General features: G+C 40.4%; 1 protein-coding gene and 1 long non-coding RNA gene across 6 annotated transcripts in view; one reads left to right on the plus strand and one right to left on the minus strand.

Annotated features, from left to right (window-relative positions):
- LOC122992884 overlaps positions 1-26,002 on the minus strand; it is a 125,821-nt gene that overhangs the window by 26,790 nt on the left and 73,029 nt on the right. For 2 of the 5 annotated variants that reach the window (XR_006406168.1, XR_006406164.1), the window contains exons 4-11: positions 13,854-14,067; positions 11,098-11,208; positions 10,219-10,397; positions 8,697-8,821; positions 4,861-4,943; positions 2,884-3,048; positions 1,752-1,896; positions 1,087-1,246 (exon numbers count right to left, since the gene is read on the minus strand). This is a non-coding gene — a long non-coding RNA (uncharacterized LOC122992884). The remainder of the gene's footprint in view (positions 1-1,086; positions 1,247-1,751; positions 1,897-2,883; positions 3,049-4,860; positions 4,944-8,696; positions 8,822-10,218; positions 10,398-11,097; positions 11,209-13,853; positions 14,068-26,002) is intronic. The other 3 variants (XR_006406165.1, XR_006406166.1, XR_006406167.1) reach the window with 3 other exon arrangements.
- nr4a2a (nuclear receptor subfamily 4, group A, member 2a) lies at positions 15,341-21,176 on the plus strand. Its single transcript, XM_044366882.1, has 8 exons — positions 15,341-16,306; positions 16,796-16,897; positions 17,112-17,986; positions 18,454-18,583; positions 18,759-18,922; positions 19,349-19,551; positions 19,734-19,912; positions 20,036-21,176. Exons 3-8 carry the CDS (start codon positions 17,114-17,116, stop codon positions 20,290-20,292), a joined length of 1,806 nt encoding a protein of 601 aa, XP_044222817.1. The 5' UTR covers positions 15,341-16,306; positions 16,796-16,897; positions 17,112-17,113; the 3' UTR covers positions 20,293-21,176.

Here is a 26,002-nt window from a genome sequence, read left to right on the forward strand (position 1 = left end):
TTGAGGCTCTGAGTGGGAACAAAACACATCAAACAGGCTCCAGGAAGGCCTCATAAAAATTGCAAATCGAAAACAATATAATTTAATGTGGCAAAGGTTATTTTTCCACTTGTTCATTATCAAATGTCTCATGTGAAAGCATTGCTATGAAGCCGGAAAAAATCTATTTTGTCTCGAGTGTTTGGGGAAAACAGGAGGGACATGTATTATGTCTAAAGGAAAACAAAATAATGATGGAATCAGAGGGGTTCATAAAGTTGCTCTGAGAAATAGTCCTGGTAGTAGAGGCGTCTCCTGTTTCTAGCACAGCTTCCATACATAATTAAAGCAGGAATTTGTATCTGTCTGCACTCTGTGGCCTCCTGATGAATTAATATCTGGTGGAAGTCCTACACAGCCATCAGATTAGCTCATTTATTTCTGTCAGCTGCTTGCTCCATCAGCTATTTGTAAATCAGAGAGGGTGGGTGGGTTGATGGGGGGTGGGGGGGTTGTTGAGATTGTTGGACGTGTATTTATTATCATAAATGGCTGTTATGAATTAGGTCTGATTCAAACGTCCAGCATACAGTGCCGCAAGTGTAAGTGCACAGTGATGACTCTTTTTTTTTTTTTTTTCCCTGGGAGAAATGTTATGTTGACGTTGTTGTGCTAGTTATACCTTAGCATCACAGCTGTTCTGGTTCTGCGGGCACAGAGTCCTGAATGCGATATGACAACTTAATGTTTATCTAAACATAATCTACTTAGAGTTCAGTATAGTTTTTTTTTTACATTTGATGAAGATATGCAATAAACAAACACACCTGCTGAACAGAGTGGAGGTCACGATTCGGTAAGTTTGCGTGTATATCACCCTCTAGGTCCTGGCTGAGGTAGTAGTGGACTTCAGTTAGGTTGAAGTTGATGTCCACAAGAATGGCTCTCTGTGTGTGGGTGTGTTTGAGCATCCTCTCCCAGGTCAGTAAGAAGATGACATGACGGGATCCAAGAGCTCCATGTTGTCAGGACTGAAGGTGTGCGTGTGTTATGTGCATGGGAGGGTGCAGGGGCAGGGAGGGGAACAAACAAGAAGACTGCATTAACCTTTGGTCTGCTGGAGAGGGGAGGGCACAAGCGGGCCGGGCTGGTTGAAGGGACACCCCATAATCAGGCTCCTGTCAGCGCTGTTTCCAGGAGATTAATTCAGCTGGTTTCAATTCCAGCCGCTGCTCCCCTAGCATCAACCCGGGGTGCACATATCGTCCTGTTTAAAACACATGCACGTGGCCCTGACTCAATTTAACACAGGAATAGCTGAGGGGGAAGGCTGGGTCATGGGAGTAGCCTTCCTCCCTTGCAAACACAAATAACATGCATCAACAAGAAAGCAGAAATCCCAGCTCTGGCCGAGGCAGGGAGCAATCCAATCAGAACAGAGCTGCAAATTCCACAAGAGGAAATGATGTTTGATCAGACTGGGCTCTAGTCAAAAGTCTGGATAGACCGCTAAATTACATGCAGGAAATACAAGAGATCTCTTACAGTTAACAAAATTATTAAATGAAGCCAAGAGACTCCTCAGCCGTTCTGCTAAACATGTGCCCTGAGCCACTCTTACCAACAGAGCTGCCAGACAGTGCCTGGTTGTTGTGGCCAGAGGCTGAGGAGTCTCTACTGGCACTAGCTAATGAACCGATGAGACGGCAGCGCTAAGGAGCAGGTGATACAGGGGGACAGTGACAGAGACGGAGGGGCCCACCGTTAGTTACCTGTAATAGCCCAGGATGACGATGTGCACCCCAGCACTGGGCTGACAGATGTCGGGGTTCTTCTGATCATCCATTTTCCGCAGCGCGTTCGTAAAAGGTCCCGTGGCATTGATAACACATTTGGCTCTGACATCAAATTCCTGCCCTATGAAAGAAAACAGCATCAATCACCAGGGGCTATTCATCTGTGGCTGGTGACAAGCCGGATTATTAATTTATCAGCGAACGCCCCCCTCTCTCCGTAATAGAGTGGCTCGAGTGTGTCCATGGGAGACTTCCCAGGATTGTAATTAATAGGAAACAGACATACCTAATTTCCCTCTTGCCTCTTTGTGTCACAGAGTAGCTCAGTGGCAGTGACTGAGGGAGTCTTTTGAAATTGTGGAAGGGAAATGTTTGTTAATGTGATGCTTGATGTTGACGAGCTACAGTATATAATGGGACGCATATCAAAAGATACCATGAGGATAGCAAATGATCTGTTTTGACAACAAGATGAATGATGGACTACCCTTTCTAATTTGACATGTGATGCCGCCACTGCTAAGAGAGGGAACGAGGAGAGATGGAATGACGAGGGTCACAAGCCTGAAATTCATATTTTTGTAAGGAAGAAGAAAAAAATAGAAAAAAGACAAAGAAAAAAGAACCGATGACAAAACTGTTTCTATTATCCGTTCAGTCTAAGCCCTCTCTATGTGAGGCCCTCCTCTCACATTATTAAAGTGAGACATCTCCTCCAAGAGCACACTTCCATCTTTTAAAACATCAGGGGGTGGTCATGTGTAGAGATCCTCAAATCTTGGTTATTCATGAAATGTTTCAGAATACCATCTTTTACCCTTAACTGCTTTATTCTTCCAAAGCCGGCCCTATGCATGACATTTAAAAGGTAAGTAAGGCCATTTGGAGTTCGCTAATTCCGTCTTATGTTCCTCCCTACAAGATCTGAAGCAGCCCTCTACACCATAAAACGCTTATAAAATATTAAAAGCCCGTGCATTAGATGTGCAATGACTATGTGCAAACTAGCACTGAGTAAGAGGTGCTGGGAGGGCCCCTGTTGTGAGGGCTAGAGAGAGTGGGAATAGAGTGAGGCAGGAAGGAATGAAACAGCTTTTGTTGGATTTACCTGTGATCACATCCCTGCAGTGCACTCCGCAGACCCTCTCCTTCCCCGTCTGTGGGTCTGCCCTCTTCAGTAGGTGCACCACTTCAGTGTAATTGGCTATGGCAGCCCCATACCTGGCAGCAGTGAGGGCGATGGCGAGGTTCATTCGAGCATCGTTGTGTTGTCCTGCAGCGGGGGGACAGGACCAGAGCAGGGGGATGTGAGTCACCCCGAGCCTGTGACTGGTGGTATGGAAGTGTGTCGGAACCGATATGTCACATCTGTCCCTGTCACTTTGCATCAGCGCGATGGCTGCTCTGGCCACACAAGGAGCACATTTAAAGCCACAGTGGCCCTTTGGCCTGAGTGTGGGCCCCCCCCCCCCCGACCACCCCTCCCATCCCCGTTCCTGCACTGGGAAGGGGAACTGGTCCTCGGGAAAAGGCAGGGAATGCGGGGATAAGGATTAGATGCATCAAAGCCTTAAATATACCAGGAGTTCAGAGGTAGGAGCTGAAAAACCTGTTGTTTGACAGTGTGTGCTGTCTTTTGCCCTTATGTGTAACATGCAATAGTGTTTTATTCCTGCCTTTAGAGGATACTCAGTTATTACAATGTTTTTGCGTGTTTCTACCTACACGCTCACCCATTTTTATGCATTTTACAAAGCTAACTGGGAATTAAAAACAATAAAACACTGATATTTTACATTTCAAAAAGAAAAGCACATTGAAAGATAACTGAAAACAATTACTTCCAATCCTAATAATCACATTTTTCAATATGTCAGTATGACAGTAAACAGCTCTTGACAACAGCTGATCTGCTGTTGTAGCTGAGGATCCCTTGGCAGAATCCTTTTAATGAACAGAGAAATCTAGTATCAAGATTTATGGATTAATCCCTCTTCAGCTCTAAAATACCAGAGATCTATATTCAGAGTCACAAGGTCACAAGTTTTGTAATTTAAATGAAAGGGTCTAAAAGGTGACAAATGAACAAAGCCCGGTTTCATTAGGAAGTGATTCTTATGTACATCTTTGAAGATTTATTGCTGGACAATCCCTTGGTTCAAAAGTAAAGAGAGAATAGAGATGATTAATCACTTTTAATGTTGGTGTCTCGGGTGACTTTCTTTCTATTTGTTATTGCCAAGGAAGTTCAAGTCCTCATTGTTGGCGAGGGAAAATGTTGCTACTTTGCAGGAATGAGCAGGGTCCTTTGTGCCCTGATTTATTTTACGTTTGAGCGACTTGAGGCTAGCTAGCTGGTGGGCTCTCCTTAATGCTACGGCATGCTGGAAGCCATTCCCCCTCTACGGGAAATAAATAAATAAATTGAAAGCAAAAAGTAAAAAAACAAGAAAACAACAGATTTAAAGGCCACATTTTAGAATGAATTACATACAAGAGTATGCACCCTGCCATGATGTATTAGGAAGACCATGGAATCCACTTCTTCATCTCTGTAGGGTGAATGTGACCATTATATGTGGTTAGCAAACTCATGCCACCGGTGGTGTGTTTGCACGAGCATAAGCACAAGCATACACACACAAACACACACACAACCAGCTTCAGCTCAAGAGGGGCTATAGCACCAGTAGGCAGTGTCTGATCCTTGGTGATTGCTGAGCCTCATAATGACCTTTGACCTCGTGATTCACAGCTCTCTGTTGTGAGCCTGTCACAGATTGGCACCAGGCAAAGAACAGGAGCATTAATACTACATTAAATGTCAGGAATTCAAGAATTAGTCAGATCGCAGTAACAGGATTTATGAATGAACAGCATAGCACGGCTATAATAACCTGACACCCCGATGAAGATAACAATAATGATGATGATAATTATCATCAGCAATTAAAAGCCAAAATGGCCGAATGACAGAGCAGAGCTAAATGAGCATCAAAGCTCCCTGGAGGACAGAAGTAACCCGCCCCCCCCCCCTCCTCCACCCTCCCTACCCTCCCCTCTCTCCCTCCCATCCCGTCCCTACCTCCGCTCGGCTCACACTCGTTCCAGCCTCCTGGAGGTACAAAACTCAGTGGAGTGAGAGGAACTCTGCGGCTGGACAAAATGCTGCAAAATGACAGGGACAATAATGACAATGAATTTCATGTCTCCCAGTCATAGAGCCAGAGATGCTTGGCTGGGCTGACTTGTCCAATTAAATTGTTACAGGTACAGCGGGAGATGGAGTTATTATCCCAGATGCTTTTGTCAATTACTCCTCTAGCAAAAAGAAGAAAGGCACCGTCGAATGGTATATAAACACACAACAAGAGGCTGTGTTTCCTTAAAAGTATAAAAGTTTAAATACGGTGCAGAATTGTCATAATGATTAATCTTACTATTTATAAGACATATAAGACTACTGAATATTTAGAAAATGCTTGCTCCTTGTGAATATTTTCAGTTTATTAGGTCCCTTTTATGAGAATATTTGTCTGTGGCATTTACTTGTACGGAGACTGTCAATCTGTTAGTCATTTCCTACTAATTTATATATATGTTTGCAAAGACTATGTTTTCTAAGGCTAAAGGATGTCTACACGTTGAAGCTATCTGACCATGATGGCTTGAAAATCCCGAGGAGATGAACCCAAGCAGTCAAAGCCCAATCCCCAGTAAAGAAGGTCAGGACAGAAAATGTCACTGCCATAATGTAGCCAGTTGCGTATGGGAAAAGGGGTGGAAAAGACACCTTGAGGAAAAATTAAATGTATGTAAATGGTCTAATGCTTTTAGTTTTTTTTATTCCCTTGTCCCTTCTAAAGTAATTATTAGAGAATTTATAATTTTATTAACGTTACAAAACGCTATGCAGAGCTTTTTATATCTTTTTCAGTTGTTGCTGGTTTCTAGAAGTATAAGAGACAAACTGCTATTTTAAAAGTGAACAAATAAAAATAGCTCATGTAAAATACCCCCCTCTCCTACTTACTTCTGCTAAATGAATAAGGTTGACAGATCACTGCTCAGATAGTAGCCGTATTCCCTTAGAAGTACGTTGCCTTTTTGCAGTACATGGGAATCCACATATCCTCAAATGCTAAATGAAGTCTGACAGATAGCCTAGAGAAACAAAGTTGGGAGTTTGCAGCTACAAGGGAGACCTTGAGTGAACAGGACATGCTATGTACACCCTGGCTAACAATCAACATATGCTTTGTTTTTCTGATGCCAACACAAGGCACATATAGCCTGGAGAAAGATGGATCCTGGGACCGGTTGGAACGCAATGCCTACTGGCTATTTTCTGTTTTTTTTTAAAAAAAAATGTTGTTTCTAATTTGTTTATGCTCACATAGACAGCAATTACACAGTCATGTGAGTGAGGCACAAGATATTTTACAGGGAAGGTATGATCTAGAATTGAAGATTACTGTCAAATAAGAATTAAAAACTCACATTTAATTATTTATCTTTCTTCTCGGTGACAAAACACACTCTAATATAGACATCAGCTCTCTTAGTGCTGCTCTCATTTAAATTATGTATTTAAAATCTACAGTTTACAGTTAATAACAACACACATGCCTTCAAATACAAATTCAGCTCCATACATCTGGTATATATTTGTTATGGGGCATTCTGAGAAATCTTTTATCCCTGCAGAACAAATATCTTTTGGTCTAAAAGTCAAATAAAATAGTAAAAGTATTACTCACACTTGTTGTTCATGTAAGACAAAGAAAACAAGTTTTGCAATCACACACAACCAGCTAACAGAACACATTTAGATTTCTACAATTTGCAGTCAGATTGCTGCTACCAGCATCTCCAGCTGTGATAAGTGCTATAATTTTTTAACGTTGTCTTTCGTGGTGCATAGTAATGTGCACAGCACACTATATACTGTTAAAGGAAAGATGTCATGAGGCATCTTTTGAGGATTTGAGCATCATAATAAAACAATGGCTCACACCTTGTGTCTCGTGGAAGAGTACCAGAACCAGCACCTTGCAATACGAGGAAAAATACGACATCTGTGGGGTTGGCCGTATGTGCTGTGGATCACATGTTACCAGAGTCACACTCTTTTATTCACTACTGCCTGGAGCTTACCTCTCAATGATGGTGTCAGCACTAATATATGATAGGCTTGAACTCTGGTTTGACTGACGATAGTTGGGTCAGATATGGCTTTGTGCGAGTGAAGGAGGGTTTCTGGGATGGTGACAGGTAGCATGATGAGTTAAGACGCTGCCACGGCCCAGCAATGAGAAAGAAATCAGAAAATCTCCAATCCCCTTCTCAGTAATGAGCCACACCTGTACACTGCTTTAAATACCAGAGAGAAGCTTTAAATGTCAGGTGCAATTAAAGCTTATGATTCAAGGCTGCACCAATCAAATCAAGGCCCCAGAGTTCACCCAAGTCTGAGAGAGCAAAGACGAGATGGTGCAGAGATGCCATGGACCGTTCTTCCTTTACCTTACACTTCAATGGGCCTCTCAGCCCAAAGGTAATTTTAAAGTTTACTACTATTGGGCTGAACTTCTCCATCTTCCCAACTCCACGCCTTTTATCAAGGGAAAGGTTTACTGCTTTTTGTGGTACATGAGGTGAAAAATGATCAGAAAATAGAGGGATGAAGAAAAATATAAGTTTTACTTGTACACTTGGAGCATTATGGATAGGGGGTGCTGACAGATGGGGGTTATAGGCAGCAATCTGGGCTCCTTTCACCATCATGTACTGGCAGAGAGGAGAGTCATAATGGATCATTTGTCAGAAATAAAATATTTGAATCAGGGCTGAACTAATGATTATTGTCTTTATTGAATAAATGGTTGATTATTTTCTTGGTTAGTCCAGCGTGACGTCTACAAATGTCTTTTTCTGCCCAAATGACAGTCCAGAACCCAAAGATATTCAATCTACTATCAAAGAAGACTAAGAAAGCCACCAAATATTCATGTTTGAGTTATCTCTTGCATTAAAAAATGATATAAATTATTACTTGATTATCAAAATTGTTGGATTATTTTTCTTTCAATTAATTAATTGACTAATAATTTCAGTGCTAATTTTAATTCTTACTTTAATTCCTTTATCTAAGCCTTATTTAAGCCTTTATCTAGATACTTAAAGCACTAGATTGAACTGAATCTGTGCATATATTTGAATGACAGCAATGACCTATTGCAATTCATATTGTCCCGCCGGTATCAAAACTTTTAATTTCTACGATATCCAATCTTTTCCTATAATTTTGTTAGTAACTGGTGATTTTGACTCATAGACTTATAGAATTATATTATAGATTTTGAAGGTAAATATTTCTGAGCCACTGTGTCATCCAAGACAAGTAGTACAGCCTACATTTTACTGTCGAACTGCTGACTAGGCAGTTGCATTTCCTGCAATCACACTAATTGGTCTCTTCTGCTGCTCACCTCCAGGACCCTAGTATGTTCATACAGATAGAAAAATAAGGCTCCTAAAGAAAACACAAGCTGAGAATAATGAGATTTCTCAACTACTGTGAAATGTAACAGAAAATGGTGACATTTCAGTTTGAACCCGGGTGACTCATCTTAAACAATTCACAGACAAAAGGGGACGTATAAGGCTTTCTTCCACCTATTACTGAGAGATAATTTCATGAATTAATTCACAATATGATAACAACAGAGGTTTGCTAAGTTGTAAGAATTCTTTAAAACAACTTCGGGAAATTTCAGGCAGGCAGTCATTCAAGGCAAACATGTCACGGCTTCCCCTGAATGAAAAATGAACATGGGAGGGTAAATAAAGCAATATGACCAGAGGGACCAGGAATTCTGCGGATAAGTGTCAGCTGCGGAGAAAAAATGAAGCATTTACCTGTTTGTAATCCAATTTCATGATGGCTTTCTGTAGATATCGGACTCCTCCGTGAATGAGCTTGGTGCTCTGGCTGCTAGTGCCTGATGAGAAATCGTCTCCTTGCACAGGGGCAGTTTTGAGATCTGACAATGGGAGCCAAGGAAACACATCAACATTTGGATACTTATTGTCCCAAATCTTTAGAATGGATCAGATGCTATTCACATATGCACAACTTTCCACTGTAATATTCATGACGAGAACAATATTGTGAGGCCATACATATTCCATTGGTTAAAAACAACAATCATTTCCACCAGTGTGACAGCATGGACCACAAAAAGGGGAACTGCATGTTTTGAAAACGTAGTTAAAAGAACCAAACTTAGAAAATACATCTTGAAAACATTGATTTTCCTCTGCACATTTTAAATAAACGTATTTGAGGGAAAACATATGACTTTCATAGCATTTTTTAACACTGAGATCGCTCTTTGCTTTGCCTAATAGAAGCTTCTTTGCCGTCCCAGATGGACTGTAAATCCCAGTTTTCAAAAGAAGAAAAGAAGAATAACTGAGGATTAGAAGAAAAGGGTTTCAAAACCCACTCTACACCACCATTAGACAACCCGAGTAAATAAAGGGGCAAAACACATAGCCTCCAACTAGCAGCATAGATAATTGATTTGGTATGTAATGGAAACCACAAGAGGATGCTCTCCTTCACTGGAGGATAACAAAATTGTTATCTTTTTTTTTTTTTCTTGGGTGGTTGGACTACAGCCAATAGACTTATCAAGGGGAGAAATCCTCCAAGTCCAAAAATGCTGCTGCTCTAGACTTCATAGCAGACATGTGAAGCGCCTTATAGATCAAGCCCCAGAGAGGCAGCTTGGAAGAAACTCCATCACAATGGCAAGGAGGTTATGCAACATCAGGATGGAGAATGCCCATTTGTGGTCGCAAGCAGGGGCTGAACAGTCTGCCATAAAAAATCCTCTCAAAAAAAAAAACCACGGAGCTTCTGCTGTAACACAAGCTGGGATTTATCTTTTTTTTTTTTTTTTGCTCATGAAACCCAAATATATTCCTTGTACACAAGACGACAAAAACATTTTTAGTCATAATTAATACAAGCAATTAAAGCTTAAAGGATAACACTGACATTATTCTATTTTTCTTATTGTCAACAAATCCCCTGAAAAGATCAAAACCAACAATGCTTTAGTCTGACTTCTCTACTCTGTTTGTGGCTCTCAGCCCATTAAACCCATTCATCCCTACTGAAGACTAAAATCTTTAAAAACAAGTCACAAATATAAAGTTTCATTTGAAGAAAAGGCTGAGTAAACTGTAGTTTTTAGCAAATTGTTCTAAAACATTCTGCATTAGTTGGGACCTATTTTTATGTGCTAAATACACAATTATTTGCTATTTTAATGAGTATTTACAGCAACAGGAACTTATATGTGGGACTGACCCAAAATAAATGATAGGGTTAGAGGTGGATTTTTTAAACCAGTGGACAAAAGCAACTTACTCCCTTGGAGTGCATCCAGGGTATAACCTGAGTCAGTGGCTCCTCCTTCATCGATGAACCTGTCAAACCCCTGTGAGCTCTGTAAGGGCTTATCTGAGCTCGTCTGGATGGAAGCTCATCCATGTAGACCGTAGTAGTAGTTTTACCTGTTCAGCTACCTCCACATGCTTGACTCGGGCCTATAGCATCCATGCAAAAGAAAACTAGTCATCCATTTCATTGTCATATGACTCCAGGGGACAGTACACATTAATAAATGTGTTTCATTATTATGCACATGTCTTTATATTCCTTATGATGGATTTCAGAAAAAAGAAGCCATGCATTTTCTGTGACAAAGCTGTCAGACATCATCAAGCAATAAAAAACAATACATCACATGCTTATTTACATTCCACTCTCAATAACATTTCAAAACATTGTCTTTCAAGATTAATCACAAAATCTGCATGTGGCACGCAGACACACTGTACGGAGACACGATAACAAGCAAAGTTGACTAATTGCAAGACTTGTTAGTAAAGATGATGATGGCTCAGGATTATCTAAAATAAGCAAAAGAAGAAAAAAAAAAGACAAATGACAGCCATTCTCAAGTTCACTGCAACTGTTAGTCATGTACACATTACAGAGGTGCCATCTGTTAGACAGAAGAGGAGCTGAACAGCAGGGAAAAGGATGCAAAGTAACTAAAATTAGTCCCTGAGTAGCTCCTTTTTATTCATCTAATTTATGGTCTGTGAATGAAATCGTGTATCTGAAAAGTATTCTCTATACGTAATATTAGCCTACTTTCTAGATTTGTAGTCAACAAACATAATCCAAGGCCTCGTAATTCTATTAGGCGTTACTTTGCAACATATTTCCAGAAAATCTCACCTGTTCTCTCTTGTATTTTGCCAATTGAGTAAAAGCTACGAAATGCTAACAAGCCTCCTCTAGCAGTGACAGCAGTTCCCATTACCTCCTTGTGGAATACCATGCCTCCTCCTGCAATGCGCAGATACAGCTCAGTTGGTGATCAACAGGAAAAAAAAGAGGAAAAAGAACAGCAAAAAATGCAGTGTAAGTAATCCATTGCTGAAACAAACTGCATGCAGCAGGCCTAGTGTGGCAGTTAAGCTGCATTCAGATTGTGGATTGTATCTTTTCTTTGATTTTCCAATGTTTGCGGGCTTTTATCTTAGGGAAACGCAACTAGTGCAAGTCACTTTGTTGTAGACAATATTACCATCTCAATATGGCCCCCTCGTACTGGTCTAGAACCAGGTCTGTCTCCTTCCACCACAGCTTGGATTGTGCACCGCGCTAAACTGAAGCCACGAGGAGAAAAATCCTCCCATCCAGCTGCTTAGAGGAGAAAGCCTTGCAGATTAGGCAAAGCTTTATCCAATTCCCTCATCATCCATTCTAGGACACTTTAGTGGGGCCGAAATGGAGTTGCAGCAAATTCCAGTACAAAAAGAAATCTGCCAATGCCCGCTACGAGTGTACAAGTTCGATGAAACCAGGCTTGTGTCTGTGCAAGCTGCTAAATCTACTCACACCTCAAACAACTTGGATGACAAACTGTACGGCGAAGCATCATTAGAGAGCACAAAAATAATAAATCTGTTACTTTTTAGGCAAAATTAATCAATACATTTTACCAATGATCTTTTAAACACCCCGTAGCCAGTGGCAATGACAATGGTATGTAGGAGTCCTTCAGGTCTGCATTCATAACTATTATAAAGAGATTCACTTTAAACTATTTAGAGTCCTCTGAACCTTTTATAATTCAGATATATTATTAATCAAAGAGATTGACAAAGAAACTAATGGTTTGTCTGATTTTCACTGGGGCACAATCCAGCCAGCAATTGATTGTGGCACCAGGGACACCTGCAGCTTCAGAATACATTTTCACTTTCAGGAGGAGAGAAAAAAAACAGCACCACGAGGAAATATTGCCCCACCACATGAATATGCAGGGACTTGATACCAGCAGTGTCATTACTAATGTTGCTGCCAATTACAGAGCATGTCATGACACTGTGATTCATGAATATTCATCATTGACTGATATAGACAGCAGCAGTATGCAGAGGCCTCTATTCCCATTTTACTGTCTCATTGTGAATGGTGAACAGGTACCTCCATCATGCCATGGAGGCGCCTTCCAGCTGCAAGACAAGCTGTTCCATAAGGCATTGCTAGTTAACAGTGTGTTATATAAAGGTGTATAAAAGTGATGAAGTGCTCCCCGGCTCTAAAGAGCAGGCATTAAAGCATATTAAGTAGACATTTAAGCTTGTAAAGTGGGACTCTAGAAATGGAAAGAAGACACTGAGCAAAGGGATGCCTTCAGGGTCGGGCTGTTCAATTCTCAGAAAGTTTGATACCTGCTAGTGCTTAGAAATGAAATGAGGTTTGTGGGACCTACCTAGGATACAGTTTCAGGAGACTGGAAGAACCCCCCCCCCCAAGTTTTTAGTTTCACAAAAAAAAAAGAAAGAAAAGAAATAACTTAAAAGTCAAACTAATGTTAAGTAGTAACTATAGTTAAGCAATTAAGAGAAGTGGAAAGCACTTGAGTAAAGCACATTTCAGCAGCTTTCCCTTAAGTATATTAGTAGTAGTACTTTAATCTATTTTTCAGGTAGTGGTGCTTTTCTGCTATTTTATACTTGTTCTCCACTATATTTCAGAGGTAAATACTGCTCTTACCCCACAAATTACTTAACAGGTAAGGATACTGCAAACAAAACAGAACTTCCTTGGTTAAACTAACAGTACAAACTGTCTCACCTATTGCATCACCTGGACCAGTTAAGTTAATAATAAGTTAATGAGGCAATAAAACAATGTATAATAATAATAATAATAATACTCCATTACTAGTAAAACATTCAAAATCTTACTTAAGTAAAAGTACAAAAGTATTATGAGCAAAATGTACTTTAAAGTATTAAAAGTAAAAGTACTCATTATGAATCAGAATGATGTTATTATTTTATATTAGTGGATTATTAATACTGATATATGTAGTATTTTGATATTGCAGCTGGTCGAGGTGGAATGATCATGTTTTATATGTAAAAATCTTACTCAGCACAAGTAACTATAGCTGTCAAATAAAGACAGTGGGGTAAAAAGTTCAATATTTCCCTATGAGGTGTAAAGGAGTAGAAGTGCAAAACAACTGAGAATGGAAATACTCAAGTGAAGTACACATACTGTAAATAAAATGTTAAAAAGTACAGTAATTGAGTACTTTGATACTTTGATACATGTCAGCAATGCACAGTAATACCTCAATCCTTAAACACCCTGATAGTATGTTTACTTTTGATACTTCAGCTGCTACATTTTTATCACTTCTACACCTTCAACAATTACTACTCTTAATCAAGGATCTGAATACTTCTTTCATCACTGGACATGGTTATAACTCATCACTACAGGGAGACTGTATAGTCATACACATGCTAGAACAAAAACACACCAACCACATCGTATCAAACTTTTAAAGGTTTGAATGAGCCAAATGCAGGTGTGTCACATCTGGAAAAAGCCTGAATTGTGCAGCCTCGTGGTCTGTGTGAAAAACACTGTGGGACAAAAGCCAGGTGATGCTGATGGAGGCTTCTCACATCGTTATAATGCTGACGTAAGGTGCTGGCTCATGATGGACATCCCGTCCAGCGAATCAGACCTACAGAGGGAACCAGTACTCTTTGCTCACTTTGCTGCTTTCTAGGGCGGCGGATCAGCCGCTGATCTGACCGCAACTTGGATCCATAAACATCCTGTGACCTTGAGATGACGATGCTATCTTATCCACTAATGAGGATTTCTCGATACCACCTGCAGAGAAATTAATAACTGAAATGTAAGCCAATAAAAAAGATGCATCTCTCTCACACACACATACATACAGGTGCGCAGGGTCGCGCACCCACACACTAAAATTGGTAACGTCAGCTGACATCTCTTCAAACAAAGTTAAAAAAAACAATCTCTTTGCCCTTAAAGCTAACTTCTCACTTTCAAATGACAGTCAATTAATTGTGAATATAAATGGGAAGTTAATTATTCTTCAGTAAACGGCTGATTAAACTGCTAATTGTGTTTTCACTCTAAATTCTAAACGCTGAATGAATAACAGTAGATACACTGTGTGACCTGTCAGCGATGTTTTAACACAAAATAGTTTGAATGTTGTCATGCAGATGTTTGTATCAGTAGATTTAGTTACGTTTGTAGCTGAATCACACACCGACAGGTAGCCTCTTTAAAAGACGCAGGTGAAATGTGGTCTAATTACCGTAAAGGCAAGAGGGATGGTTACAACTTGTCCAAAAAAAAGACATACTTTTACTACATTATTTTGCTTCTGAATATTCACAGTGAAGTGTGGAGACTTTGTAATTTACAAATCCTGCCATATAGCCCACCTGAAAGCGACTGGGCGTGACAACACAGCCTTAATGGGGTTAGGTTAATTAAAAGGTTAATTGTAAGAAACAGAAGCCGCTTGATGTATGGGTAGTGAACAATAGTGTCCTCTAGAGGTGAGTGTAACCATAGTATACAGTGTTTTCCAGCCCTCTTGGCTCATTCTGTCATTGTGTGCACTGAGCTCAGGTCAGTAAGAGCTGCTCTGAGACTGATGGCTGTTCTGTGCTTCACATATGAAAGTATCTTCCCACTAAAAATAACAGCACACTGCGTAAGATGTTGATACAGGCATGTGGGCCCGGATCTTTACAAATCTCTAGTTGCTCCCTTCTTACCTTGGATTGCTGCCCAGGCCTGTATGCACCTATAAAAATTTAGGCCAACTTGATTGGCTCCAAGGTGTTACTGTAAGATTACAATGAGATCAGTAACTCCATCGCTGCAGAACAATAAGACCAAAAGATTATTTTGGCGACTGCGTCAACTTAAGCGTTTTCTGCGTCACTCTCCATTCTGCCCGTCCTATCACGTTTCCCTCTCTGGGGACTAAATTGGTTCCCCCATGACAACTGGCTACAGGCCCACTAATTATCCCCCCTTCCTCCTCCAGCAGCTCACATACACTAGCAGCTATGAATAGGCAGCCCACCCCCGCCAAAACCCCACCCCATCTGAGGTCTAAATTTGGAACACAATTGAAATACAGAAATCCTGTCAAGACGATAACGAAGAATAATATTGACCCCCCCCCGCTTCATTAGGCCTATTTCATGCAAGTGTTGTGAGTCTGGCATCTCAGCCTCATTGTGACATAACTGTGCCTAGATGTGCCAATGTACACGCATCTCAAATTCAGAAATAACAACAATCAGGCAATAAATAAACTCAATATTAGTCCGTAGAGATGGTTCAGTCTGTGAGCTGAGTGTTATAAATAGTTGGGAGGGAGAAGATTACATGTTGGCCTGCTTGAAACTAAAAGTTAAACCTTTGTTGTATCAGAGAAATGTGTGATATTCAATGGATTATCTGCATTTACAGTCAATGATAGTGCTGTCTACTCATATTGGAGAAAACAAACGTGGCTACAACATGACCTGAAAAAAAAAACAACAACCTAAGAGATCATCATAACCTGCATCATTTACTTTGCAGACCTGTGATAAATACAATGACTTCACATAGCACAGAGATTAATGTCAGCCAAAAACAAGCCTGGCTTAAGTCTTGCGCAAACAGAAAGGTGTCTGAACGGAGTTTAGGTGGGTTTACCCTCCACTACATCTCTGCTAATGTCCATGTGGGAAGCAACATAGAACACATACCACAAGACAAACATACTCACCAGAAAAATTGGGGTTTGAGAAAGTTCCCAAGCGGATTGGTCCATGTCTGTGTCGACGCCGATGACGTCGCGCTGTGAAACACGTGGGCCACGGTATCCAGAGCTCACATAAACAAAGCCACATTGGCCAGACTGGGTAGTCGAAGCTTGTGTCGCTATCAGTGCGCGGGAGTCACACGGTTTGCCTGCCTGGCGTTGTTGGGTACCGACGCTCATGATTTGGAGCTTTTACCGAAATTGATGAATACCCCTTACATGCTTATCGCATGGATTGAAATCCACGATCCTGATGTGAAAGAGGTAAGATTCACTCATCTCCGTCTGCGCTTTACTTGCGCCGCCTCCTCCGAGACATTTAAATCTTTTTTTTTTCTTCCTCCACTGTTTAAACTGAAATTACACAGAAGTGAGTCTGGCTGAGCCTGTTCATGTCCGTGTGTGTGACTCATATTTTCACGAGGATTTTCAACTTTCTGCTTCCTAGACAAGTTGTCACTGATGTCAAACGCGCGAAGTTGGTCTGTTCATGCCGAGCAACCTCACATTTAATAAGAACAAAATAAAAAGACGACTTATGTTTGATTTATAGGCCTATATGTAAAGATTCTGTCGGTACCAATTAAACATTTTTATGAGATTATGCAAAATGCTGCGCGCAAGTAGAAATTGGTTACAGTTTGTGCGCAATTGTGCACGTTGATTCTGGCTTTATGTGAAATCTCGTGTTCATTTTTTAGATATTGTTTTATTTTATGAAGTAGCAAATGTCAAAGTTATGTGTTTTATTAGGGGAAGATCCAGAACAGAGCCGCCTTCTTGAACCCGAACGCCCAAACGACTCCTGACGTTTCTCATTTCAAGTGTCACCGAAAAACTGTCAGAAGACTTGAGGTAAAATATGGGAATTATTTACAAATACTAAATGCTGATTTATTATTGTTTTGTGTTATTGTATTCTGTAAATGCTCACTGATGTAAAGCACACATTGTGTAAAAGGAAAAAGTAAAAGTACAATATATTGAATGAAGTATGAAACCTTTTTTTCCACAATGTGAAAATTTATTTGAGAAATTCTCATCTGTTTTTTGTCTCTCTGGTTTTCAGCCATGCCCTGCGTTCAGGCTCAGTATGGATCATCACCCCAAGGAGCCAGTCCTGCCTCCCAGAGCTACAGCTACCACACCGCAGGAGAATACAGCTGCGACTTCTTAACACCCGAGTTTGTTAAGTTTAGCATGGACTTGACCAACACTGAGATCACAGCCACCACTTCTCTCCCAAGTTTCAGTACATTCATGGACAACTATAGCACCGGTTACGACGTTAAACCGCCCTGTCTGTATCAGATGCCCCACTCTGGAGAGCAGTCCTCTATCAAGGTGGAGGACGTCCAGATGCACAACTACCACCAGCAGAGCCACCTGCCACCTCAGTCAGAAGAAATGATGGCTCACTCTGGGCCCACTATGTACTTCAAACCCTCCTCTCCTCATGCCCCGAGTACACAAAACTTCCAGGTTCAGCCTAATCACATGTGGGAGGACCCTGGCTCCCTCCACAGTTTTCACCAGAACTATGTTGCGGCAACGTCTCATATGATGGACCAGCGCAAGAATCCGGTGTCCAGGCTTTCGCTCTTCTCCTTCAAGCAGTCCCCGCCCGGTACTCCTGTTTCCAGCTGTCAGATGCGGTTCGACGGGCCGCTGCACGTCTCCATGAGCCACGATAACCCGGGCGCGCACCGCGGCCTGGACGGCCAGAGCTTCGCGGTTCCCAGCGCCATAAGGAAACAGGCTGGTCTGGCCTTTCCTCACTCCCTGCAGCTCGGCCACGGGCACCAGCTGGTGGACAGCCAAGTGCCATCGCCCCCGTCCCGAGGATCTCCGTCAAACGAGGGTCTGTGTGCGGTATGTGGGGACAACGCAGCCTGCCAGCATTATGGAGTGAGAACCTGCGAGGGCTGCAAAGGATTTTTCAAGGTGGGCTGACTTGACAGCGATGATGAATCAGTATGACTGTTATTACATGAAAGATGTGCTGTGTGGTCCTTATTATACAGCTTAAATAATAATAACAACACAGCCTAAACATTTCATAGAGTCACAGTTTCATTGCGGGCTGCACTAAATATAATCAAACAGCTTAAATTGCGTGCGTAAAAAAACTTTATATGACTATCACATCTATCGACACGTAGCTGCTCTTAAAGTGTAAGTAAAATATGAATGGCCATGAATGTGTATTTGCTGAGGGTCAACTCCCTCTTGTTGGTCTCATACAACACAGTCCCAAACAGGAGATGAGGCAGATATTATATCCTTATCTTCTTTTCATCTTTCTCATGTTGGTATCAGTTGTGCAGCTTTCCACAGTCCGTGTTCTGCATGTTACACAGTCTTAGAAAATAGGCCCACAGAGTGACTTTATGTTTTTTCTTTCTTTCCAGCGCACCGTCCAGAAAAATGCAAAATACGTGTGTTTAGCAAATAAAAACTGTCCTGTTGACAAACGCCGGAGAAATCGTTGCCAGTTCTGCCGTTTCCAGAAGTGCCTTGTCGTCGGAATGGTGAGAGAAGGTATGTTTAGGCCATGCATTCAATCATTTTAGATCAGTAGTTTATATTTCCCACACTGAGAAACCCGTGTGCATAATACAGTGCTGGGTTATTTAAATCCTAATTAAGCATTTACGCACGACAACAAAAGTGCATATTAATGTCTTATGTATGTCGAATATTTTTCCTAACGCAGTTGTCCGAACGGATAATTTGAAAGGTCGAAGAGGACGCCTGCCATCCAAACCTAAAAGCCCCCAAGAGCCCTCCCCTCCGTCGCCACCGGTGAGCCTCATAAGCGCGCTTGTTAGGGCCCATGTGGACTCCAACCCCTCCATGTCAGCTTTGGACTACTCCAGGGTAAGTAAAGCAGGCTACAACGATACAAGAAATAAAACACACACACACACACACACACACACACACACACAACACTTAAAAAGTAAAAAAGTCAGCAGACAGCAGCTATTACTCTTGGGTGAAAACAGAAGGAACAACAAGATTGACGGCCTTTTTAAATTAGTTCTACTTATAGATAACAACATATTACCTTGAAAGTTTCCTCTAAAAGGCCTACATGGTTGATTTCTTAACTCTGTCAAGACTTTTAATGCAGCATATTTTTTTTCTAAGTAAATTGCGTTGAAATAGAGAACTTAATAAAAGGCAGACATGAATTTTAATAGTAAAAAAGCACCCTCACTCTCTTGGAAATGGGCATTTGCAATTTCACGGATTATATATTTTAAAGGACCTCATTAAGGCGCTGTTTAAATTAAATTCCAGTTCCAGGCTAACCCTGACTACCAAATGACTGGAGACAACACTCAGCACATTCAGCAGTTCTATGATCTCCTGACGGGCTCCATGGAGATCATCCGGGGCTGGGCGGAGAAGATCCCTGGCTTTTCTGATCTACCGAAGCAAGATCAGGATCTCCTCTTCGAATCAGCCTTCCTTGAACTTTTTGTCCTGCGGCTGGCGTACAGGTGAGCTGCGTAATTACTAAATAAAACAATCTAGGCTTTAGATAATCACCAGCCCACCTCCCCCCTCCTCCTTCAAGCTTCATTGCTTTGTTTGGTTTTATTAGCTGCCCAATAATTAGAAGGCTCTTAAATTCGCGTTTATTGCCAAGCGTAATTAATGGGATTTTTGTTATTAATTGCAGGTCCAACCCGGTGGAAGGCAAACTTATTTTTTGTAATGGAGTGGTGTTACACAGGCTACAGTGCGTCCGTGGATTTGGAGAGTGGGTGGACTCGATCGTGGAGTTTTCTTCCAACTTGCAGAGCATGAACATAGACATCTCAGCTTTCTCCTGCATCGCAGCGCTGGCCATGGTAACAGGTGCGTAAAAGGCGGCAGCTCCTTTACCTCTTTATAGCTCTGCCTGCTTTATAACGCGTGTAAAAATCCTAATTTATAAATTCTCCGACTCATTTTTTTTTTCTTGGTGTGTTTCTATTTCAGAGCGACACGGGCTTAAGGAACCCAAGAGAGTCGAGGATCTTCAAAACAAGATAGTCAACTGCCTCAAAGATCAAGTGACGTTCAATGGCGGTGGATTGAATCGTCCAAACTACTTGTCAAAACTCTTGGGAAAGCTCCCTGAACTTCGCACACTATGTACCCAAGGTCTGCAGCGTATCTTTTACTTAAAACTAGAAGATCTAGTCCCTCCGCCAGCAATAATTGACAAACTTTTCCTCGACACCCTACCTTTCTGAGTCTGACTCGATGGCGAGACCTCAAAGAACTTTCAAAAGACTGCTTGGGTCAGACTTGAGAGATTTTTAACATTATTATTTCTGAATATTTGCAAGCTCCGTAGGCTAATAGAACAACCGTACCATATTATGAGTAAGGATTCATCCAAGAAAAAAAAAAGAAAAAGAAAAAAAAGACTAACAGGAGGAAGAGACAGAGAGTTTGATTGCTGTGTAGGCCTTTTAATCCCTTGAAAATGTTTTTTTTTTTTTTTTTTGTGCCAAACGAGTGAATCATGACGGGGAATTTCTCTCCAGTGGACAAATTGTCAACAAAGTTAATCCGGTCTTGCAATTCCTGTTTATTTAACATCGGCTCTACTGATTCAGCATACTCAGATGTAATATATTCCATTTATATATATGGACACACGCGCACACACACTGTATATTATGATAGATTATGTGATGCCTCCAATGCATCGGTTTATAACATGTGTACAAAGTTTGTTATAATGAAAAGATTTAATTTTGTTTTGTTTTTTTTTCTTTTCTGACTCGTGCCTATGTGTTTCTGACAGGATCCCACAAGTATCCAGAAAAGACAACGCATGTTCCAGGTTGTTTTTTTTTTTGTTTGTTTTTGGTTTCCCTTTTTTTGTTTTCTTTTATAGGCACTTGCTGAGGTGATGTCTATATATAATATATACCGGACACTATGTAGTCTGCTAGATTTGATACAGATTCGTAGTTATGGCACTCCTTTTGACGCATATGTGGAAAAATATCTCATCTGTATAGAAAATGAGGGACCCATGGTGTTTGTAAAACTGTCAGACATTCCTTGTTTGTATGTGCTGTAAGTATTGTTGCTGTTGAATATAAACGTTTCTATATATTTATTATTTCTATTGCCAAGAGCTACACTAAGCATGGTGCAATTTAAACGATTTCAAACCATCCAAGTTCATGCTGAGCACGTTGTCTATGTTTCATGTCTTATAAACGTCTAGGTAGCTATATGATTTGACACGGTTGGAAATGGAAAAAAGAAAACAACAACTCCATCTTATATCAGAGGTTCATGAGTGTGTGATAGGCCCACATCTTTGACATCATGATGTACGTACAACTTCTGTAACGCGTTTGGTGCCGCAATTAAAAAAAAAAAAAACTTTAGAGAGAAAGAAATATTTAATGTTTACAAATAAAACTTTTAAATCAAATTCTTTGCTAAATAGTTTCTCTGAAATTAATTCATTCTTCAAATTCTGAGCCAAATAAGATATTTTACAACAGGAAAGAGAATTTTATTTCAAACTTGAAACTTGAGATTTGATGATGTGATCAGCGCTTACAGGCCTGTTTAAAACAAATATTTTAAGCATAATAATTATAGTTTTTCTTTTACTTCACCTAAATATGAGATTATGTTTTAAAAAAGGATGGATGTATGAGATGGGCCTTCTCATTTTATTTTAAGTTTTCAATTCTCTGTTTTGTTTAGACAAAAATGTTTCTTTCTAAATGCACATATTATTTATTACAATTTCATCCGTTTAATTTACGCCTGTATTAAGCAAATCTTTCAGTCAAAATTACATTTAATCTAATTCTCACATCTAATTTTAGGAAAACCTTAAGTTTTCTCCTGCATGCTTGTCTATATTTCTAATATTTGAGGAATGTAAAAGAAGACTCCTTAATTAACCCATCACAGTCTATTAAAAGCCATTTTCATCTTATTTGACAAAGGAATTAAATCATGAGTCGCTGCTCTTCGTTTGGATCCAACATAAAGTAGAAATTTAAACAACCATTTGAAAGAAGAATTCAATCTATTTCACTGAATGCTCTTTGCTGCCGCGAAAGTTGATGCAAATAAAAGTTTATAGTCGCCTTTCTGAACAGACTTAACTTGTTGCAAAGGATGAAAATATGATGCCCACTTTTATATCAGCCCCGTTTGTTCAAGAAATCATTTCTACGCTACTTTAAATCTCATTTGGCTTCATTTTATTATCTTATCTTACTGCCGACATGTCAGACAAGAAACAAACTATCTTAAAGTCAGTTTTCCGATCATAAAAGGCCGACTATCTGCAACCTGCTGATACAGAGAAGAACAAAACACATTGAGTGTGCAGGTGAATGTGAAACCTGGCCGCGCACAGCTTTGTGTCGTGCGTCACAGCGCAGCTCCTGTCTGTGTAATTTGAATTGTCAGTGTACAAGAAAGATAGGCCTCCTTCCTTTTCTCTGCGGTTTAAGTTTTTTTGGTGGAAAGACTGCGGAGTTTAATAAGTTGCTAATGGGTAGCCTATCGTTTGGTTTATTGTATTTTAATAGTACGCCTGTTATTACCGTCAAACTCCCGCAAACCCCCGATGAGTCCAGCTCCGCGCTGATGTGATATTCTGATTACCTGCAGCTTCTGCCTCTGACTTTACCGACAATTAAATCACACAGATTACAGCAGGTAAAAAAAAGTCCTAATGTGTATCTTTTAATCCTATTTACCGATTTCCCCTCATACAACCGCAACTCAAACCTCTCTGAGATGCTGCTGCGCATCACATCTGCATGTTGTAAGCTGTAATTGCAGAAATGGAAGTCGTTAAGAAATGTATATAAAACTGCACTGAAGCAGCGCCGCTGTCACAAACCCTTTACTTTAGTCTGTCAGAAGAGAGAAGTGACGCCTGGCTCTGAGGCATGTCTGGGACTTATCCACACTGATTCCACATTTATCACATGATCAAGATGAAGGGAACAGCCTATTTTGCGAGATATTAGCAGCAGGCAATAAATTGTCTAAATAATTAGATCGTCACTGTAAAGTGCTAATTCCAAGGCAAATTGGGATTACATTCAGAACCAGTTTGCTGACATTTAGCAGATCTGTTGAAATGGTGCATTACAATGTCACAAGTTCCCTCTATTGACTCAAAGTACAGTTAGGTTTTAAATATGTCTATCTCAACACAATAAAACATGACATATGAAGCTAATACTTCTGTCAGTGTTTGTGCATGATTATATATGATAAAGGACTTTGAGTCTAAATTCATTAAGATCCTATTACTTAATTTCCTTCCCATACTTGGCATTAGTGGAGGGTTAGACATGGTTGTGTCAGTATGAGTAGAGCTAGAATATAGTAAAGAAATAACGTTGCCGTTGTTCAGCCCTGTCTTCAAGCTCCTGCTCAGAGAACAAAGTGCTGAAACCAAAGCCAGCAGGTGAAAGTGGCCGTCGTCCAAGAACAGAGCCTACTGCTAAGTGCCTGTAGACAAAGTGAGAAGAGGCATCAAATTATAAGATTGTGTTCCAGCTTCTGCTGCTTCACATTTACACTAAAAAAGATTAGATGCTACCACACACATGCACACATGCACTGTGACGATCACGGATTATGTTGCATGCACTGCTGCACAAAGCTACACTTTTGTCTGGTTCTGTGATGCAATTTGACAGATTCACATGTGTGGAGCTTGGTGGATTTGAGGAGAGGAGTGATGCAGCTCTTCTGTAGGTATGTCAGTGTGGTGACTGTGACTGCAGCAGGATGACTGAACTGACCATTAACATAAACATAAATGTCAGGAGCCGTTCCCCAACAACTAAACGGAGCAAGGATCTACTTTATTTTGACTGAAATGTGTAATTTTGTCGACTTTTCTCATTGGGTGCGACTTACAGGTTTAGTGTAGAAGTCTAATGTATGAATTATCATGCTGGGAGGCCAGACCTCTGATTCATTTGATCCCTGTGGTGGGATGACACTTGACCTTTCACCTTTGCACTACATGAGAACTTGGTCAAAATCTGAAGGGGAAACCTCACAGCTGCTCCAACTGCTGCTTGACTTCCATTTGGATGAAGTAGAAATTTGTTATTCTTTCTGCCACAGCAGCAAAGATGCAGTCAGTGGGAGAATTATGCAAAATATACATGCTACAAAGCTTCTATGCTACATTGTGAAAAACTAAATGCTCACATACTGTCTGTTGATGAAAATATATACACTGTATCTGTTCTCTATAGTATATAGAAGATGAGTTTCAGACACAAAATGTTATTTTCTGTGATTTAGATAACAGTAAGCCTAGAGTAAATTACAGTGACTATAATAATGTATTATCTTCCTTTACATTTTATGAGTGGTAGGAAAAGTTATTTTGAGGCACAGAGAATTAGAGAGCTTGTCAGCAAGACCTGTAATATATAGGACGCACAGCTTTATGACTAAAACATGCTCTTTATTGCTTGACTTTGTTTCAAATGAAAATTATTTTAAGTTATGATCCTTAAGATTTTCATTAAATCAAACCTCGTTTTTATACTATTTATGGTCAGCATTTTCTTAGCAACAGCCATTCAATATGTTTTAATTATGTTATTATCTCTCTATATATTAGTTTTAATTGTTAGTGACAGAGTCTGCCATTCCTGCAATGGATTCAAGACGGATTCACAGGAAATGATGCGCATGTGCATATGCATGTGATCCAGCATTACTGTTTTTAATTTTATCTAATCGTTTCAGCCTCACTGTTTACTGTTTCTCCGAGCTCCTACAGCTGAACCACAGCTGTATTAAGTTACCGCTAATGTAAACCCAACTTTTCCTACTGCTGCTAGTTCACGTTAAAAGCACTCAACTGGCGAAACACTGGGTGAAGCAATCACAGGAAAAACAATGTATTTGTCACAGAGGTTAGCGAAAACTGGAACTGTTCATCAAAAATGTGCCTACAAAGCAAACAAACAATAATTTTCAGTTTTTTGTTGTTTTTTTTTTGCAAAGGAGTAATGCAGCCCCAGCGAGCTGTTATACGAGAAGTCGCAGGTGACAGGGTACACACCTCAAACTCCTCAGCAAGTGAACCATCTCCTTCTAAAAAACTACTTGCGCCGTGTGCAGCATGAAATCAGATCGTGGTTGCAAATATTATTGACTGACTTGAAAACTACGTGAGTTTGTTTGGCTGCACTGTAAACAGGCACACCAGCTGTTCTACTGTTGTATTTCTGACAAAGTAGCTGCTCAAGGAGTGTTTGCTGTATTAAACCAATCATGCTGTTACCATGGTAACTACGCCAAATCAACTGGGACTGAAATCTTATGGATTATAACTTTAAATAACTCATCTGACTTTTTCAATAGGTGAGCGCACTCTGCTTTTTATGTTGCTATTTACCATCCAGGTTACTTTTCTCTTGTCTCTTCAGAGGTCCTTGGTCATTTACCACTTGTCAATAATTCTGCTACTTATCATTCATTCAATGCATTTAATCTACAGTCTTCAGCAAACCGTAGCATCACTTCCTTTCATGTTACCTTTCCTTCTGTTCAGCCAGTGAAGCACACTGCTCCCAGAGCCCGCAGTAAAACATGTTGATTACACAACTTATGAATCTCATGAGTCCTGCCGACTATAGCTCTAAACAAAATAAATGAATAATGAGCTGAATGATGGCCCTTTGGATACGACTGTCTATAGTTATATTACTGTGACTATTTGATTTACCATATTGAAATGCTGATGATTGTCCAATAAATAATGCAAAAAGCTGATTTCCAAGTGGCGAGGCAGGAAAAGAAATCCACCTTGCATATAGATGGAAGTGAGCCGTGTCTGTCCCTCTCAGCCTGTGGCCCAGAGCAGCTTTATCATTCATAGGACTAAACAGACAATCAATTCAGCAGCCATGTATGAAGGATGAA

Source organism: Thunnus albacares, chromosome 11 (genome assembly GCF_914725855.1).
Source record: "Thunnus albacares chromosome 11, fThuAlb1.1, whole genome shotgun sequence".
NCBI lineage: Eukaryota > Metazoa > Chordata > Actinopteri > Scombriformes > Scombridae > Thunnus > Thunnus albacares.

Coding starts and splice junctions, on each gene's coding strand:
- nr4a2a (XM_044366882.1), top strand. CDS start 17,114: ATGCCCTGCGTTCAGGCTCAGTATGGATCATCACCCCAAGGAGCCAGT. Junction 18,584..18,758: donor CGTCGGAATGGTGAGAGAAG/GTATGTTTAGGC, acceptor TTCCTAACGCAG/TTGTCCGAACGGATAATTTG. Junction 19,552..19,733: donor GTCCTGCGGCTGGCGTACAG/GTGAGCTGCGTA, acceptor TATTAATTGCAG/GTCCAACCCGGTGGAAGGCA.